The sequence below is a fragment of the Fistularia commersonii genome, chromosome 2 (genome assembly GCF_037954325.1).
Source record: "Fistularia commersonii isolate RoL2024-O1a breed Wild chromosome 2, RoL_Fcom_v1.0, whole genome shotgun sequence".
Taxonomy (NCBI): domain Eukaryota; kingdom Metazoa; phylum Chordata; class Actinopteri; order Syngnathiformes; family Fistulariidae; genus Fistularia; species Fistularia commersonii.
The window spans coordinates 5,338,390-5,359,571 of NC_141285.1; the positions used below are offsets into that span (position 1 = coordinate 5,338,390).

At 40.2% G+C, this 21,182-nt stretch overlaps 1 protein-coding gene across 2 annotated transcripts in view; it reads left to right on the top strand.

The window, feature by feature from the left end:
- The window catches only part of bcl11aa (BCL11 transcription factor A a), a 54,408-nt gene extending 51,150 nt beyond the window's left edge, over nt 1-3,258 (top strand). For both annotated transcript variants that reach the window (XM_086165145.1, XM_086165146.1), the window contains exon 3: nt 666-3,258. In XM_086165145.1, the coding sequence (XP_086021271.1) occupies nt 666-2,908 (2,243 nt within the window). In that variant the 3' untranslated portion in view covers nt 2,909-3,258. The remainder of the gene's footprint in view (nt 1-665) is intronic.
- Nucleotides 3,259-21,182: the final 17,924 nt, after the last annotated feature.

The following is a 21,182-nucleotide window of genomic DNA, read 5'->3' on the forward strand; positions in this document are numbered from 1 at the left end:
ACACTGATATAAATGTTGGCATATCACTACTTCGGTGTCTCATTATGCTTAAATTAGTGTTGTTCCTGCACAAATACTGAAGAAGATACAAAAACATGTCTAAATGATTTCTCTCTGTTGGCTCTCATGTGTTTGTCAGCAAGCCTCTGTTTTGGTATATCAGTGGGAAGGAGCGGTCTGCTGGGATAGCCCTGTTTCTTTGTTGTAATGCTGACAGAGTAGGACCTACAGCCAGTCTAAAGGGAGAAATTGTGTCCCAGAGCAGTTTGAGAGAAGAACAAATGCACATGCGCGCACACTCACTCACGCACATACACACACACACACACACACACACACACACACAGATTCTCACATGTTACTCATGTGGGGCATGACCTCAATAAGAGGTACTGTTGTACTTGCAAAGCCCTCAACACCATGTGCCGACTCCACTTAAAAGCTGTAACAGTTAGGCCTAAGGTTCCAATAAGTGATTGGTTCAGCCAATTCGAACAGAGACGTCCTTCATGGATGTTCTTTGGTAAAAAGTACTGATTATGAAATGAAAAGCATTGAAACTCTCAACAATCCTAATATTGTATAAATGTACAATATTCAGATGAATCAATCTAGAATTTCAGTTGTGATGTATCCTAACCTATTTCTGTCCTCTGCTACTACAGGCAAGGAGGAGCCAACAACCTATACCTGCACTACATGTAAGCAGTCATATGGCAGCGCCTGGTTCCTGCTGCAACATGCCCAAAACACCCATGGCTTCCGCATTTACCTGGAGAGTGAACACGGCAGTCCTCTCACCCCACGCATGGGTGGGCCTTCCTCCCTCGGGGGAGGAGCAGACTGCCCATCTCAGCCTCCTCTTCATGGACTCCATCTGCCTCCTGATGCAAGCCCCTTCAACCTACTTCGCATCCCTGGCTCAGGCTCAGGTGGAAGGGAAAGTGTGGGAGTAGGGGCTGGACTTGGCCCTGGTGGACCTTCTGGTGGGGGTCATCATCAGCGTTTCCCACCCACACCACCTCTCTTCAGCCCCCCCCCAAGGAACCACTTGGACCCCCATCACCTGAGCCCAGAGGAACTGGCGCTGGCAGCCCACCACCCGAGTGCCTTTGACAGGGTGCTGCGCCTCAATCCTCCCCTGGCCCTGGATCCCCCTCCAACAATGGACTTCTCAAGGCGGCTACGGGAGCTGGCAGGCAACACCTCAGGGTCAACTCCCCCGCTGTCCCCAAGCCGGCCCAGCCCAATGCAGCGCTTGCTTCAGCCATTCCAGACAGCAGGAGGAAGTGGTGGCCCAGGGGGAGCAGGGGGCAGCAAACCTCCATATCTTGCAACCCCACCACCTCTCCCGGGGTCCATGCAGTCACCTGTGGGCTCTCAGACCACTCCTACTACCCCTCTCCCCCCTGCAGGAGCAAACCCTTCCGGCACCACCTCCATGAAGTCAAAGTGTTGTGAATTTTGTGGGAAAGCCTTCAAGTTTCAGAGTAATCTAATAGTGCACCGGCGCAGCCACACAGGAGAGAAGCCGTACAAATGTCACCTTTGCGATCATGCCTGTACACAGGCAAGTAAACTGAAGCGCCATATGAAGACACACATGCACAAATCCTCCTCGCCAAACACAGGCAAGTCAGAAGATGGGCTTTCAACTGCCTCCTCTCCAGAACCAGGAACCAGTGAGCACATGGGCAGTGCAAGCAATGCCCTGAAATCCGTGGTGGCCAAGCTAAAAAATGAAAACAACCGAATGTTGCATGAGAATGGGGAGGAGGAGGAGGAAGAAGAAGAGGAAGAGGAAGAAGAGGAGGAGGAAGAGGAAGAAGAAGAGGAGGAAGAGGAGGGAGAGGAGGAGGAAGAGCAGAATGGCGAGAGGGTAGCTAGAAGAAACAATAGCTATCACTTTGGCTTGAGCTTCGAATCCGCTCGGCAGAATGAAAACAATGGAGGTATTGGAAGCCGCCTTGGAGGAGTGGCTGATGAGATATCTATCCCTCGCTCACTTCCTGATGTGATGCAGGGGATGGGTTTGGCAGCTAGCATGCAGCACTTCAGTGAAGCCCTCAACGCACACAAACGCAATGCAATGGTCCAGGAGAATCACCTGCATCAACACCTCAGTCGAGATCATCAACACAATCGAGAGATGTGTGACAGTAACTCAGTGCTGGAAACGGATCGTGGGGAGGAAGGCTCAGTCTCAACAGTCAATGGCCGGGGAGCATCTCCAAATGAATCGGCCTCTGTTGGTCTCTCTAAGAAACTGCTTTTGGGTAGTCCTAGTCCACTAAGTCCTTTCTCCAAACGCATAAAGCTGGAAAAAGAGTTTGACCTGCCCACTCCCACGATCCCCAACACAGAGAACGTCTACTCCCAGTGGCTGGCTGGCTATGCTGCTTCCAGACAACTCAAGGACCCTTTTCTGAACTTTGGGGATTCTAGACAATCGCCCTTTGCCTCTTCGTCTGAGCATTCTTCAGAGAATGGCAGTCTACGTTTTTCAACCCCTCCAGGGGAACTGGATGGTGGGATGTCGGGTCGCAGTGGTACAGGAAGTGGGGGCAGTACCCCACACCTTGGGGGACCTGGGCGGCCAAGCTCCAAGGATGGCCGGCGCAGTGACACTTGTGAGTTTTGTGGCAAAGTATTCAAGAACTGTAGTAACCTGACAGTGCACCGGCGCAGCCACACAGGGGAGAGACCATACAAGTGTGAGCTGTGCAATTACGCTTGCGCCCAGAGCTCCAAACTTACTCGCCACATGAAGACCCACGGTCAGGTGGGCAAGGACGTTTACAAGTGTGAAATTTGTCAGATGCCCTTCAGTGTCTACAGCACCTTGGAGAAACACATGAAAAAATGGCACAGTGACCGTCCTTTGAGTACCGAAATAAAGTCCGAGTAGAAGGTCGAACTTTGGGACCTTTTCTCCGCAGCTGTCTGCCATTATGTCCCCTGTTTATTCCTGGCCTCTTGTAGATTTACCCATACCCCAACAGTCCACTTTCACCAGTCTGGTGGAAGTCTAAGACCATGTGCTCTGCACCAGCACACCCCGTTTCCATTACCCATTGAATGCATGATCTGTATCGGGGCAATACTCTTGCATTGACGCAAAACTTCGAGCCTTTCTCTTGTGCAATAATTTACATGTTGTGTACTATTTTCTTTTTTGAGTTTTCTGTTTCCATTTTTAAGAATTAGTCAGCATGCATAGTATGTTTTTGCTAATCAAAAAAAAAAAAAAAAAGAAAAGAACTTGTCCCTGGTTGGTTAGTTGTTGAGTAAATGTGTTGCTGTTTTCTCTTGCTCTGATTTTTCTTTTTATTCTTCAAAAAGAGAAAAGACAAGAAAGATACATCCATGCTGCATACGTTCTGTAACACATATCATGTACAGTTTTGTGTTGTGACATGGAAAATTAATCTTTGACTTGACCCTCTTCTGGCAACCCTGGAAATGCACTTATTTCGATCTTTCTAAAAGATGCCAGATTCATACAGTGTTAGAAAAAAAAACAATGCTTTGGCTTGATGACTAAACTGAATCCAAATGAAAGCCTTCACATTTCTAAAATGCAAGGGGTATGCTAAGACTTCAATTTGTACTATCATTTGGTTGAGAGAGAAAGAGTGCCTTTGATATCTTATGACTACATTGGCCATAATCTTATCTGGTATAAGTTTGGGGTCATGCTAGATAAAGCTGGAAAGTTAAGGCCACCCGGAAAGGTTCTTGCATCAAGCACCTGACTGCTCTGACGGACTGTGACAACTCATTATCAAAGATCCAGAATTCTAGTTAATCACCATTTAGCTACCTATTACATGTTCAATGGGCTATCTTAAATATGTGGATTTCATGGCAAGCATGGTACAACCAGTATTGTGTATATCTGAAATATGTGTAGTTTTGTTTCTGGTTAGGCGGTACTTTTGAGATAAAGGTAATCTGTAAAGTACAATCCTGAACTTGAGGGATACATCACATGGCTGACAAGTGTCATGTATCTGAGTTAGCACAAACCTACAACGCTGCTTTGATATGTGGTGTGTGAAACAATGCATAAAGTAATATATGAGCTCCAAGTGAGGCTGACTTTATCTGAGAGCATTGAAATTACTACAAGCTAGACAGACAGAAAGCTAAATACATATTCTGGGGATCAGAGGCAATCTCTTTCACTTTGCATTTCTTGTATCAAAACAGGGTCATTATCGATGAATTCAAACAAAAAAAGGCAAGGCAGAATTCCCAAAAAAAACAAAAAAAAAACCCTTAGTCCAGGTATCTTAAAATCTTCAAGAAAGTAACAATTTTAATCAGTATGCATCGGCCAACGCAGAGCACATATTTTGTTTGCTTTTGATTTTTACCGGAAAGGAGATTTTCTTTTTCGCCTCGAATTTCATTCAAGCTATTTTGAGTAAAGCACTTGTTACTCTGCCTGAGAGCACCGACACCTCTCTTGCTTTGTCCATACTGGTTTGATGTTGGTGTTATGGTTGAGTCTAAAAAGGTAAATTTTCAGTTGTAGGACATGAAGTGCACTGTTTCAATTTTACCAGTTTACAAACTTAAGCTAAAAGGGGCATAAATGTCCCACTAATTAAAAGCTGTAAAAAATGAGACAGTAAAAAAAAAAAAGAGTCCTTACAGTCGACCTATGTACCCCAATCTGACCATTTGTCTATTTGTTACCCACAGAAACTTCAGTCCTACACCTGTTCATCCTGTTGACAAGGTCTGTGAATAAAAAAAAAAAAAAAAAAACAAGTATTTTTGTGGTCTTATGGGTGCAGCACTCTTTCATATCACACAGTGCATCCTTGTCTTATGAGCAACAGTGCTAAATGTTGCTCATAATGCTAAAGGAACTGCATTACATCTTAATTGTCATCTGCATCTGGATAATCTACAGACCTTGCTGACTAGACAGCAGATATTCAAATATTATCGCTCACACTGCGAGAACTTTTTTTTTGTATAAATCGTTCTTTAATTATAGATATGGAAATAAACATTTTGCAAATAACACTTCACTGTCTTTTAGGAGAAACTGTTAAGTTTTGTTGTCGTTTCTCTTTTCCTCAGCATCTTGGTGATGTTCAAGACTCCGATCACAGTATATACGAAATGATAAAAAAAGACAAAGAAAAAAACAAGCAAAAAAAAAAAAATCTGTCATCATTTTGTATTTTATTTTGCCTTGGCTCTTTACAGCTCTTCAGGTTGAAATACAATTTGCATTGGGGAAAGGATTAAGATTATATATGAATATATAATAAAGAACTTAAAATATAGGAAAATGCACACTCATGTCAATTCCTATGCTTAAACACATTTATGGTCTACTTTTTCTGTATTTCTAGAATTGTATTTGAATTCAATGTTCACTTAGAGTAGGCACTATAGTATTTATATTGAGGCTCGTATTTTTAACTGTTGCTTGTTCTCTCGAAAGGTATTTACCATACCTTTTTTTGGTAGTGGAAAAAAAAATCCCAGGCTGCCACGGTATATTTTTTTAATTTGGCAGGATAATATAGTGCGAATTATTTGTATGTTTAAAGAGATAAAAGGAAAAACCTAATAAAAAAGCAGCTAAAATATGTGGCATTGGGACGCGTTGTAGGCCATCAGATGGCTGCCGCTGTGTTTCCTGTCCACAGAGGTGGTTGTACATATCTTCTTTGGTTTTTGGTTCAGACCCTCCTCCCACCCTGCTGCCATTCTTGTATGCAGTAACGCAAGCTGATGTCGGCCTGTTCTGTTGTGTGCTTTTGTCTCTCTCACCCCTCCCACCTGACTACATTCCAACATCAAGAAGAGAGGAAAAGGAAAAAGAAAAAAAAAAAAAAAACATCATATGCAGTAAGTGGATTACAAAAAAGCAGCGCCAAAATAAATACATTTAAAAAGAAATTAAATGTTTTGCAGTTTTTTTTTTTCATTGCCAAATACTAAATGGTGCTTTATATTTAGATTGGGTATACTTTCATATGCAAAGCATATTTAAAAATGACCTGGGGGACGTGGAGAAGCCTGCTTGAGTTGAGACTTTTTTGTAAATGGCAATGCGGAATATTTTGTTATCAGCCTTTTCTATTCCTGTTCTGAAAGCTGTTTGTCGTAACTTGAACTTGAACTTTATCTTTTACTATGGGAGTTACTATTTATTACCTTTATGCTCTGTTCAAAACAGAGACATGGAATGGATTGTTGTTTTGGTTTAACTTTATTTTATTTTATATTTTTGTTTATAATATAATTTTGATTTTATTTTTTCCTTTTTGTAATGGTGGCCGATGGTCATTGGACAAACCATTGCTCTTTAATTTCTGTTGTACTTGTTTGGGGTACCTGTTCAGTTGTATTGGGAAAACCACTGTCTGTGTTTTCTGGCAGATGTCTGCATAATCCTGTTCACACACCCATTTTGTCCCTTTATTGAGAAACAGTTAATAAAAAAGATGAAAGTAAATTGGGCACTTGTCGCTTATCTCCACCATGTCTTTCGTCCTGGTGTGTGTGTATGTGTTTTTAATTTCTCCCCTCCAACCACTTCTCTAACTCCAAACATCATGTAGTTGCATATTAAAATTGATGCATTTTGTTGTTTATCTCGTGAAAACATTTATTACTAAAGAAGCACTTCAAACAGAAGATCTAGTTAGGGAAAGATTATTCTCACAAGTCAGCATATGAAGACATGAAGTCCAAAAGACAAGGTCTTGAAAGGGCGCATGTGTGTGTGTGTTATAGATATCGCCAGTCTCTTTCTGCTTGAACCCAATGAACCCCATACACTTCGCCTTTGGCCCTGTACTGTATGTACTAAACGGTATTCAGTGACTGGGACTATGTGTGTGTAGTGTGTATGTGTGTGTGTGTGTGTGTGTGTGTGTGTGTGTGTGTGTGTGTGTGTGTGTGTGTGTGCATGTGTTTGTGTGTATTTGCGCATGGTCTTAACTGTATTTTGCAGGAAATCTTAACAGGTGAAAATGCAAATCAAATGCCAAAAAACCACAAAAAACTCCTGAAACCTGTTTGCTGGGGTATATCATCATACCTGCCAGTTGAGGAAGTCCAACTGCTTTCAGATCATGCACGTGTATGTTTGTGTGTGTGTGTACATTTCTCACAAGGTTTTCACCTAATTTGCACGTTATCTCAGGGGACACATGTGTGTCACTCCTCAAAGTACAGTACATTATCTGCTGCTGATAAAAGTTCCCTATATATCCTTTTCACCCACCCACACACACACACACACACACACACACACACACACACACACACACACACACACCCCGCATGCACACACGTGTAGACATGAATACAGTATGTGTGAGCCTAGGAACATAATGTATAGACACCTCCTCTCACAATGAAGTTAAGTAAATATAATTATGTTCCTCTGTTTGCTTAGCAGTCCAAAAGCTTTAAGAAACTGACCTGATAATTGAGCACTATGTCCTCTCGGCTCAATTCATGCACCCTCTGGTGTACTCAGTGGGACAATAAAAGATGTTTACCTAAAGAATATCCCAAATTGAAGATTCAGATATTTCGGCCCAGAATGTAATTAGATTTGTAAAAAGCTTTAATGACATCCCCACAACACACACATAAACCCAATTTGGGAAAAAAGATTTAAATTGCATTCACCAATACTAAATATGACGTGAGTGTGGTGAAAGATCATAATGTATATGGGGATAAAAGGTAAATATGGGGATAAAAGTGTTGCGTTAATTGCCTCACAATCCCTGTGCAGTGTTCAGTGAGGGAAAAAAGTTTGCACAAGTCTAATGCAATGTATATATATATATATCTAATAGATGACCTGCTGTTGTCTAATAGTATGTGTGTATGAACAACTGCTTTAATTTTTTGATAAACCTTTGAAATGTGAAGCCAAGTGCATTATTAAATTGCCGCAAGAGTTTTAAAACAACATCTTTCATGGTATAGGCTCATGTGGAAAAAAAGTTTCTTTTGGAGACAGTTTAAATTGTGAACTTTCATTTACAGGATTTGACCAGCGTGTTAAATTGGTTTCCATTTGGCACAGTGCAGTGTTGAACCAAAGGACTTGGCAATTACAAGATGCTCACAGTGGCCATTTTCCAATACCAAATATTAATATGCATTCTTTGACTGTTTAAAATGATGGATAGTAGAGTTTGAAAATTCATGAAATGATGACCTATTTATTCTAAAGGGTGCCATGCATTCTTCCATTAAGAAGATGAGGATTCAGTAACGATTTTATATAGCGCATTAGTTTCTGCTGAGGTTTCAAAGCAACAAAAATGAAGAACTGTGTTTAATTTATTTTGGTGGTCAGAAAATGTCACATGGTACACACATTACTGCAATTTAAAACAATGAATGTTCTGTTATAGGTCAGTCTGGCAAACTGGAAGGAAATCCCAAGAGCCACTGGCTTGAGTTCCAGGTGTATAATACATGGAAGTATTGTAAGATTTTATTTCCCATCTCAGGACCCCTAAGTGGCAGCAGTTTCCTCTTTCCTCCCTGTTAAAAAAATGCATCCAGCCACTGGCAGAAATCCTAAGCCCAATAAAACAAATCAGCAATCTAGTGTACACACACACAGGCGCACGCACACACGCACACGCACAGACGCACACGAGTTTTGTTTCTCTTTCTTCCCTGCCTTTTACTGATTTTATGATACATTTGTTATACTATAAACACAGGACCTTACAAGCCTTCTCAAAAGAGTCTCTCCCTTGTTGGTATATACATAAACCATAATGCTATTGTAATTATTATAAAATCTCCACTACCATGACCTGCAACCCCCTACAAACACACATGGATTTATCTTTGGACTGCTCGATTTTACAATAAGAAATTCTAGAAAGACTTTCGAAAACATGCTTTCACATTGCTTTTGTCACATTATGGCCTTGGCACAACTCTGTTCCAAAAGAATTTAGATAGAGGAAAGGAATGTATGTATGTGTGTGTTTTGTCTGTCTTTCCTCCCTTGAGGATGTACTGTGGGATCTGATGTGTACATAGTCTGCAATGCCACAGAAGTGCATTTTGCTTTGCCTGCCTCGTCTTCCATACAGAGAGGTAGCTGCTTCTCTATGTATGGATCAGTTTAACACATGGTGACCACTATGGTCTATAGGAACAAAGTAAATGCCTATTATGGTAATGGATAATCATTGAACATTACTTAGAAATAATAATGGCCTCGAGGCTAGAACGACTTGTAATAATCGAAATCTAATTCTATAAAAAAATAATGCAAGGATGTAAAGGCCTCCGAACAATACACGCTGACTCCGAATGTCTTAATGCTTAAGGACCCAGTTGAACAAATGTGTCCTCTTTGGTGGTGAAAGTTATTAACATCTTAAACGTAGTGCAAATATGCAAGGTGGAAAATGTGACTGCATCCCGTAAATCTAATTACAACCCTTGCAGCAAATGTTCTAAGGTGTGAACATTGACCACATCTGAAAGTTACTATTGGCTCCAAAACTCTGGCACACAGGTTCAATTTTCAAAGTATGGCCAGATATCGTGCTATTATGTATTCTATACCACCTTCAGAATAGTACCCATGGTTGAGATTTGGCAAGTGGGCCCAATTTTTATTCATTTCTTTGATCCACGTCTCTGCCAGAAAACATTTTATTTGAACAGTGTTTGTTTAAAAAGACTGTAATTGAACATCACCGATTGAAATAAAAAAATTACATTGGACAAAGAGATGCCAATAACACTCTTACAGTTTGGCTGGGATTTTGACACATTCTGAATAAAATTGCAAAGAGCAGGTCGAAGAACACAGTGAGTAAGACATTAAAAGCATCCAGCACCCAAACACAACTGGAAATATTTATATCTCATTATTATGAAAATAGGTTACATGATTTGGAAAGCCATATGAACTTTGACAAAAGACAACAGGAAATAACAAACATTAACAGAAAAAAAGCAACTTTCTATCCATGGTGAGAGAGGGGAAAAAGCTGGGCAGACACAAGACTTCTGAAATCCTTCCAGTAATGTGTAAAGTGCATCAAGTCCCATTGGGTTCTAGAGTTACAAGATCTGAAGAACTACCAAAAAATATGGCTGAGGTCTCAAAAGGAGTTACACTGGTGGGATTCAAACTTTTGAAAAGTCACCAATGAACCAATGAATACAATCATTACATGATACAAGCTCACTTTTTTGACTCTTGTCTTAAAAAGGAGAAACAAAAGATGCCAAAATCTTTCACCAGTCAGGCTTGTGGTGCACATCAGCCAGGGAATTTCTAAAAAAAACAACTTAAAAACAAAAGCACGCCACTGATATGAAAAGATCGCATTAAGCTTACACTGCGCACCTGTGAGGTGCAAAAAATGCTACCAAGCTTCCACGTTAAAATATGGACCATCAATGCATTTCGACGATTCAAACTATTACCGCTAATCCTTTAAAAACATTCTGAGTATCAGAGTATGTTCAGAGTGACATGTCAGGGTGAGAGTTCATGTAGTGAGTGCATATTTTCCTCCACTTGTTTGTTCTATACTTGACCTTGCAGATGTTCTGTCATGGTGTAACCACACAATCTATTTAGACTACTCCAAGAACAGACTGCAAATTGTGTTTACCAATTTTAATCTTGTGTTTCACCTCAAAAACATTTGAATAATTCCGTGTCCACTTCTTTTTTTGGCATGACCCGAGCTCCAACAACTTCCTTCTTTAAAGATAATTTGGGAAGGTGGTTTTGTGACAATGACTAAAAACAGCAAGTGGAAAAGTGCAACCCCCCCATCCACAAGCGGACAAAGGACAAAGGCTTAGTGGGAGCATGAGGGGTCGATGTCTAATTAGCAGACCACCGGCACTGGAATATGTGATGCAGACGAAAGAAACAGTAATTGCAGATGTGGCAGTTCATGTCTTCTCCCTGCGTTTTCAACCCTGACTCTGTCCCACTCATACAGTAACAGATGGAGGACTGGTGTAACTAAAAAGCTGTGTGTAATGGGGGAGGAGGCATTATCTGGTCCTATGCAGGTCATGAGGCAAGAGAGAAGAAAGAAAGCCCTTGCATCCCCTTTCTTCTCCTCTCATTCTTTTAGTCCTCTCAAAACTCAGTCTGAAGTTCAAATTCATTGTCAAAGAGTAAGTGAATGGATGAATGAGGAAATGTGGGAGGGGGTGTAAGGAAGTGAGCATAGCAACATGTGTCAAATGTTCATAGATTTTGAGTGTTTAACACTTCATAAAAAGGCATTTATAAAAAGTAAGGTCTGCTAAAAAGATAATAATCAGAGATGTCACTAATTTTTTTCAAAGGGTTTTTTGGTTTAAGATTTTTCATGCTCTTTTAAAGCCCACTGAAACCCCACAATTTTGGGAAAAAAATAAACAAGATCAATTTGAGGTCCATGTCATAACATTTACCGTTGGTCCATATTTTATTCTTTTCCCAAAATTATTTTCTCAAATTGCCACAATTAAACATCATCAATAATAGCAATAATTTGGCAACTCAATTGCACTTAAAAACCATTTCAGAGTGATTTCTTGTTACTCATATTGTCTTTTTTTCAATGTCAGTCATGGTTAATTTGTCTGGGTTAAATATTAAACAGGAAACTGAGGTGTTAAAAATTATTGTATGCTTACAACCTTCTTGCCTCACGTTGTGGGTAAAGTATGAAAAGAAAAAAAATTAAAAGTACTTGAATGTACAAGATGATCTGTGGTTTATCATCCTCAGCTCAGCTCTAACCCTCTGACCTCAATGCTGAGCGACAGCAGACGGCTCTGAGGGCTATATCGTGCCTGGATCCTCCAGGGTCATGAAGGGCATCCCTGTGATCTCTGACCCCAGAAAGAGGCCTCATGGCCTGGCTGGCCCAATGGAAAATCCCTGAGGCCTGAGCTGGATAAAAGGATGTCCATGGATTATCAGTGCGCATGTGTGAGAGCGAGTGTGAGTGTGTGAGCCTGTGCATAGACCTTTATATGCGTACGTGCCTGCAAATTGTTCTTGTGTGTGTGTATGTGTGTGTGTGTATGTGTGCATGTGTGTCTGTGTGTGTGTGCGTGTGTGTGAGACAACCTGCCCTGGAGAGTCTTGCCTGACTTGTGAGTTCAGGACTTTCTAACACAAGCACAGACACACTCATGAGGGTTATAGGGGTTAATTACAGCTACACAGATGAGAGGGTTGGGTCACCTTTAGCAGAGCAGTGAGAAAAAGAACAGGGCAGAGAGAGAGAGAGAGATAGCAGAGAGAGAAAGATACACGTACTGATGTGTGTGTGTATGCATGCATTATAAGGGAGAAATGCACTCATTGGTCAGGGGACATATTGGTTGTTATGTCTGGAAGCAATGTGGATGAGCGTCTATGATCGTCTTCAGAATAGGACTTCTATACTGTTACAATGCACTCACTCACACACACACACACGCACACACACACACACACACACACACACACACACACACACACACACACACATACATTCACACACACTCTTCCATCCTCTCTTTTAATCTCTTCCACTCCTCCTGTATGCATATTTGTGCCTGTTAAAGGTCAAGGGTCAGCCTGGATTTGTGTCGGATGTCACATGACTGAACACCTTTTAGCCAAAGACAGTAGGTGGGCACGTATGAGTGCATGCATATTCAGGTAGGGGTGTGATGTTTATGTTGTGTTTAGTTCTGAGTCTTGGTAAAACCCACAGGCCATCCAATGGCTATCCCATCTTCATCCACGTTTTTTTCTTCTTTTACTTTTGCCTTTCCCCTCAGGTGTTGCCACGGCGAATCAAACTCCTCCATCTAACCCTATTCTCTATATGTTTTTCTTTCCCACTGTGACAATCTTGGACGGACTGTACATGTTTCATACCCGTACGGCTGCTGAGAGGGCCTTGTGTGGGTGCTCCTCCGCGTGCGTGTGGACAATTTTTTTTCACGTGAAGGTGACAGAACTGGGCAGACAGGATTGAAGTTCTTAGCTTTTCGTATTGTTGCGTGCCATTGACAGATCCTTGCCTTGGCAAAAAGGCGCCATCAGGGAAAAAGGGAGAATTAAGTCCAATTAAGTTGTTGCACGTCATTGGGAAGATGGAGACGGCCCCAATCAAGCCGCCCCATTCAATCCCTTTATACATCATTGAAATGTGTTACATTTTCATATCCTTGGTGCTGGGCTGCTGTTTAAGTATGACTGAAATGTCCATTTAATACTTCATAGCATTTAATGTTGTTGTTTGTGTTTATCAATTATGTGTTCCCCCTTTCCATGTGGGAATGGTGCTGACTGCCTCTCAGGTTCGTCTCGCATGTCAGAGAAATATTCGCCTAATTTGTCCTTGCTACTATTTGTTCTCTGCTTTCATTAGAGACTAAGCAAGTTATTTTTGAGTCTGGTATTTGATTTTGTCCGGAGCATTTAACCTTGCTGCATAGTTGTTCTCTGTTCATATCGGATAGTTAGCAAGTTTTGTTTTTAGGGATATGGTGAAAGTTTGACCCGGGTTTATGGTAATAAAACATTTTAAAGGAATCTCTCCTCTGCATTTTTGGCCTGACCCATCACACACACCAACTAACTTCATGTCCTCTACATCCATAAGTCTTCTCTTTGGTATTCTAATAGACCTTCTGCCTGGCAGTTCCAACCCCAGCATCCTTCTACCAATATATTCACCATCCCTCCTCCGTACATGACCGTCAACTATCTCCGTCTGGCTTCCCTGTCCTTCTCTCCAAAACATCCAATGTGCCGTGCCTCTGATAAACTCATTCCTGATCCTATCCATCATCATTACCCCCAAGGAGAACCTTAACATCATCATGTCTTCCACCTCCAGCTTTGCTTCCTGCCTTCTCTTCATTGCCAGTGTCTCCAAACTTTACAGCATTGCTGGTCTCCCAGGTGTCTTGTACTCCTTTTCTTTCATTCTGTCTGATCTTCTTCTATCGCATAATACCCCAGAAACACTTGAGCCCATTTCTTCACCTCTTTTCCACACTCTCTGTTGCCCTGGACTGTTGACCTTTGGTACTTAAAATTCTCCGCCTTCTTTATCTCCACTCCTTGTAACCTTATTGTCTACTTGGGTCCCTCTCATTCACACACATATGTTCTGTCTTGCTGCAACAAACCTTCATTCCTCTCCTTTCCGAAGCATACCTCCACCTCTGTAGATTTTTCTTCACCTGTTCTCTGCTCACACTATAGATCAAGATGTCTACTAAATGCTATGTGAAAACGTATGTGTTTTTACACATAAGTTACTCAAAGTCATTGAGTAAGTAATTCATCCCTCAAATGTTTTCAGAAATATTTCCTATTGAACTTTGGCAGGCGTCTGTATATTTGATTCATTTGATCGAGTATATTTCAAAATTTCAATTATATCAATCCAGTTCACTCCTCGTCACCTTGTCTCCAATCCTTGTCACCACTTAATTAAAACAACAAAAGCATCCAAATAAAGTGATCTATCTTCAGTAGCCGTATGGAGTTTCCAAAGGTAGTCAAATGGTAGTCACCTTACAAGTGGTCAAACAGACATTTAAAATATCTGTGGTTTAAATTAAAATACTGTTTTCTGGTGAAGGGTCTCCACTTATGTAGCAGTTTCAAACCACTTTAAACTGGAAAGCAATAAACCAAATCACAAGTCGATGGCTGCAGAGCTGCTGTGCAAGGCACTAAACAGGCCATAGGGAGCAACATGGATATCTTCCCCAAGGACACTTTGAAATGCAGCAACGACCATGTAATTGAACTGCCAACCCACCGATTGGTGGGATGCTGCCTCTATCAACTGCTCTACAGCCGCCATTTGAATTATCGGTACGTTGGATGAGACATTAATTGTACACATCTATATCACAGCCATAAATAAAGAACAATATAAAAAGCATTGCAGAAAGCTAATAATTCAGCTCCTGACATTTTTTTTTCTGTGCAAATCTATGTATTTGAGTTATATGTATTTCAGTTATACAGGCAGAAAATGAAGACAAAATCAAATTCTGGAAAACTATTGCTCCCAAAGCTGCAAACAGGTTAGACAGTTGGTTTGTTGTCATTGGTATTTTCTACCATTGAGACTGCTCACGCGGCTCTGAAATGAGGTCAAACTATCTTGTGAACCTCTTAAATCCACTGTGCCCCATGGCCAGTTGACTGAAGTTATTTTTAAGTCTTGGCTAAACTGTTAAAGCACTGTACTCTTACTTTGCCTTTTACCCTAAAGCGGTGCAAGTATTTGTCTTTTGAACAAGCTCTATTGTGGACTCACAGGTGGTGGGTGAACTTGATGAGATGGCTTTTTCACTTTCTGGGTCACAGAGTCAGAAAGAAGGGGGAGAGATGGAGATAAAGAGATAAAAAGAGACAGAAAAAAAAAACACAGTAGCCAAAAAAAGGTCAATTGAGTTGAATGTGCTCTCTTAACACGTGCTTTGCAATGACTTGCAACTTATTTTGAAGAAATATGACAGGCGAAGAGTTACTTCCAAATTGCTGGTAAAATAGCTTGTATTTATAATTAGAACAATATATATATATATATATATATATATATATATCAAAAATTCTATTAAAAATATCTAACATTCCTTTTAAGTATACTCTTATATATATATCAAAAATTCTATCAAAAATATCTAACATTCCTTTTAAGTATACTCTTTTCAGTATGAGAGGCAGAGACCTGATATATGACAAGTTACTAATCCTGTCCTCTCTAGGTGGATTCCAATGTTCACCTACACCTACAGTGACAGACACACAACTGGCGGGGCAAATCTCACCTTACCTGTAACTCTAGGATCACTTAAATAAGAATGTGTCCCAAACCGTGCCAACAAATACCTTACTGAACACAAGCCCATGGCGTATGTGATTGATCTGTTCAACTGGTCCATCTACACTTACTGGATATATGTTTGACAAATAGACACACCGACACCCGCACACACACAAACACAAACATGGACCCACCCCACACACCCATACACATACACACACACACACACACACACACACACACACACACACACACACACACACACACAACACATGTTTCCCTATTATCACCTGCTTAGCAACTTGGATTGGCTAATAGATGCTGCGGGACTGTTGGGAGGCTCTCTGTGTTAACCCCTTGTGTGGTGTTCTAGAACGCTTTTCCGAATGTGTCAGGATATACAGCAGCCTGTACTGTATGTACAATATTAAATACACACACACGCACACACACACACACACGCACACACACACAAGCACACACACGTATATATATATATATATATATATATATATATATATATGTGTTATATGTATGTACAGACACATCACAAAATTGGCCTATTTTATTTTATGATACTTATACTAAACCATTAGAGTATTTGTATTTTCACAAAATCCTGTGATGAGTTATCATAAACATTGATGTTTTTTTTTTTTTTTAATATGTAGTCCATTGTAATTTCACGCTGCGCTGCAGAATGATTCCATATATTTATTTATTTATTTATTTATTTATTTATTTATTTACGTGTCAATTTATTTATTTATTTATTTATTTTCCGACTGTGTGGTTGGCGCTTTTGCCACACAACGAGAAGGACTTTTGATTCGATTCTCTCGGGGAGGCTGTCTTTGTGAAGTTTGCATGTTCTTCCTGTGCCTGTGTGGGCTTCCTCTAGTTTCTCCGGTTTCACTCCACAATCCAAAAAAGCATGCACAAGGTAAATTGGAAAATTGTCTAAATGTGTGAATGAGAGAGTGAATGGTTGTTTTTCTTCATATGCAGGTATGTACCTGCGATCAACTGGCGACTGGTCCATGGTGTACCCTGCCTTTCATGCAATGACAGCTGGGATAGGCTCTAGTGTCCCCCACGACCCAGTAGGATAAGTGGTAGATAATGGATGGATGGATGGATATATGGGGTCACAAGAGGTTTGGAAACGGTGCTTTTTTCCTGCCTGAAACTTCTGTTTCTGATTGAAATGAATTTCAGTGGAATGAAATGAGTGTGAGTGTGTAAATGAGTATGTAAAACATGGATATTTTTCATTTTTGGCATAAAGCACATTCATTATCCGGAATCCTGAACTTGGACAGGTACAGAGAGAACCGCCAGTGTCTCTCTCACTCTCTCACTGTCTCTCTCACAAACACACACACACACACACACACACACACACACACACACACACACACCATTGATGCTAATGGTGGTCTGAGATGATTGTGTTGATCTGTGTGCGCATGAGTTGATGCCAGCTCAACTAAACTCAGCACCATTTCACAGTAATAATAGTAATTAGTACTGTTCATTTTAAATGAGACCTGAGTAAATGCATTGTTATGGTCAATTACTGTCTTTGGTTGGGGGCTTGGACATATAAATACATGTTTATAGACGCAGTTCCATTATGATTTCTATGCTTTTTTTATATACATTTTGAGGAATAGGAATGCTGACCGAACCATTTTTATTCACTGAAATAAAATTATACCATGAATCTCTAAATGTAACAATTGCAGGATTTAATAGTTAGAGAGGAAATTCCTTACAGTTCTGAATCTCTAGTCTCTAGAAAAGTGCTCTACAGGGATGACTGCGTTATTACACTGAAATTTTAGAACATTATTATTTATTTGTGGCAAAAGGTTGTTTCACTGGACAACAGCCCTTAAATAAACATTATCATAACCTGATGAGGAAGTTAAATGCAAAGTGTTAATTGATTTCCATACTATAGCAGCACATGCAATGACTTTCACTGTGATAATGGTGACAGGTTTATTACTTGAAGTTAATAGGGGGAATGGAAACAAGTGCTGTATTCAGCTTAATGTACATCATATAAATATTCATTATGTAACAAATAGTGCCCATTCAGTCAACGATTAGTATGTCATTACTGCCTGACTGTTCAGGCTGCCGGATGCAGCAGAGACAAAATGGTGCTGTTGGGTAGCCTGTCTTCAGAAACACAAATTTTCATCTTTGTCATGTTACCGTATGTGGCAACAAGGCTTTCAACCTCTGAAGCAAGTGACCATTTTCTTAATTTGTAATATGGCTTGCTAAACAGATCATCAACTTACATCATATGCCGCAGTACCTCATAAATTCCCTGAAAATGTTAATACATAATCTATGTTTGGCAATATTTTTCCAAAAATAAAATTCAATACAGCCGATTGAAAAAAGAAAATTTAGAATTGGGATTTCACAGTCTGAAATTGCAATATAAATATATGCCTCCACAATTTTTTGCGATAAAGGATATCACCCGCTTCTACTATTTCAGGGGTCAAAAGTTCATGATCAGCTACTTTACTAGATTCTTAAAAGCTGTAAATATGTAGCACAGAAAACTAGCTTTTCCATACTGCCATTTATTGTGTATATGATACGTTGTTGGGGATACTGTCCTTTAAAGGATCAAATAGTCATTAATATCACACAGGCTCTATTCTTTACTTACATCAGCTTTTCACATGAAATCACCCAATGAAGCCAGAGACGTCCCTTTGGCAACTACTGAGTTTGGCCGCTATCAGATATCTACTCAAGGATGGCTTTGGCAAATACTGAAACCAACACCAACCCATTGTTCCCTGAACAGTGGCCAAGATCACCCAGAAATACTTGGACAGAAGACAATCAGATCTCCAGAAGCTTACTATGGGATGCTGGGGTTTACCCAGTTGATTTTAAGTGTCGAGAGGAACCTGCCTGGGATCCAGCAGACAAAGTCAGAGTTTCCATGAATCAAAACTAACCTGCTGTTCACAGACTGTACCCTGCATGAGGTGTAATAATGGAAATGTTCCCATATCCTATGCTATAGAGGCAAATGCAGCATTTTATTAATCATCCCTTTGTTCATGCTTTTTGAATTTAAGCAATGTTGTATTTTACACACTGAAGTAGTAGGCATGTTATTTAATGGAATGCAAAATGTGCAAACATTTCTTGATGGGATTTATCCATGGAATCCAGTGCAGTGCTCTAATGTTTATTATATATGAACGCTTATAAAATTGTAAAATTTATGGCACGATATCTAATAGTTTTTAAATGACAAATGTTGGTCTGATTAGTTACTTTAGACAGCTCTTGTGTGAACACAGTCCACAAAATAAACAGTCCAAGCTTACATTTTGCTTTATTTATAGATCAATTTGCACTGTCTGAATGGAGCAAATATGTGTTAAAAATCACATAGGTATACATTATAACTATGTTACTTACATTTAGCAGATTGCATTACCAGATATAAATGCCTCTTGGTGAAATTTATGGAATTTTCATTTGCATCTTGAATTAAACTAATCATGCTTTAATATAAATGCATTTAAGATGTAATGGGGTCAAAACTAGCTTTGTTGAATGTTTGTGATGAAATGACTTGCTACAGGAGACCTTTGGATCCAAAAATCAGTTTTTGTCATGAAGATAATGCTCTGCCAAACATGTTTTTTTAAACTGAAGGCTCCTAAGAGCAGTTTCACCACTATCAGCTCCAACTTCACTTCAAGTAATTTAAAACCGTTGACAGAAAAGAGGTTGTAGTTTAAGTTGATAAATGAAAAAAACAAAAAAAGGTATTATAAAAAGACATGAAAAAAAGTATTCAATGTTACACATTGCTAAATATATCGAGCTTATACCACCTTTCTTGAAATTCGGTGCCATCTTCTGTCTTTGTAGACGGCGCCCAAAATGGTTATGGCTGTACTATGATTAATTATCATTCAACTTTCTCCGCATTTTAAGAGGAAAAGTGTACAGTAAAAATTAAATATGCATTATTCACTTGGCATGATGGAGTTTCAATGTCCTTCACAGGTTTAAATGTTCTGTCTGAGGGGTTTCTCCGTATTAACAATTCATGTATTGCTCGACTGTTATCCAGGTGATATCTCCAACTTTCAGGTGATATCTCCAACTTTCAGCCAGATATCTCCAACTTTCAGCTGAGCATAATGCAAATGAATGAATGTCAGGTGTCACAAAACTTTTATCTAACCCAATACCTGCTAGGAAGGAATTCAACCTTTATTTATTTTTTATTTATCTATTTTTTTGCATATCACAGTGCAGCCTCGGGGTGACACGGGCCGGTGTCTCCTTTAGCCTCCTTGAACTCCATCCCAAGCCCGGATAAATGCAGAGGGTTATGTCAGGTAGGGCATCCATTGTAAAACTTTTGCCAAAACCAAACATGCGAATCAAACATAATGAGCAGATCATTCCGGATCGGTCGAAGCCCAGGTTAACAATGACCCCTATTGGTACCAATCACCCACAGGGAACCAATGGAAACTGGGCTAATGTAGGTCAAAGAGAGGTGGAAAGCGTGTTCGGAAGTAGAGAGAGAAGAATATTGGGACCATGACGGAAAAAGGTAGAGAGTTGGTCAGCATGATGCAGTGAAGGAAAGTGGGTATACTGTGTGTCCAGGAGACCAGGTTGAAAGGTAGTAAGACTAGAAGCTTAGGAGCAGGCTTTAAGTTGTACTATCATGGTACTGACAAGAAGAGAAATGGAGTAGGAGTTATCTTGAAGGAGGAGTTTGTTGGGAATGTTCTGGAGATGAAAAGAATGTCAGATAGACTTATGCGTCTGAAACTGGAAACTGGAGCAGGCAGGTAGACTACATTTTGGAACAGAGAGGTAACCTGAAAGAGAGTGAGAGTGTAGCCAGACAGGAGAGGATGGGGGTTTGTAGGATGACTCTGGTGACAAGGAAGATCAAGAGGAGAAGGGCAGAGCAGAGGACAAAGTGGTGAAAGCAGAAAAGTGAGGAGTGTGTTGAGAGGACTGAAGAGAACAGACAGGAGTACAGGGAGATACAACATAAGGTAAAGATAGAGGTAGCAAAGGAAAAACAAAGGAAGCCCAATGGCTTGTATGCTCAGTTGGACAGTAAGGAGGGAGAGAATGATCTATACAGGTTGGCGAAGCAGACAGATAAAGATGGAAAGGATGACAGATGCTAGAAGAGTAATGGGAAGATGGAAAGAGTACTTTGAAGAGCTGATGAATGTGGAAAATGAAAGGGAGGCAAGGGTAGAGGAGGTGACTATTGTAGACCACAAAGTAGCAGAGATCACTAAA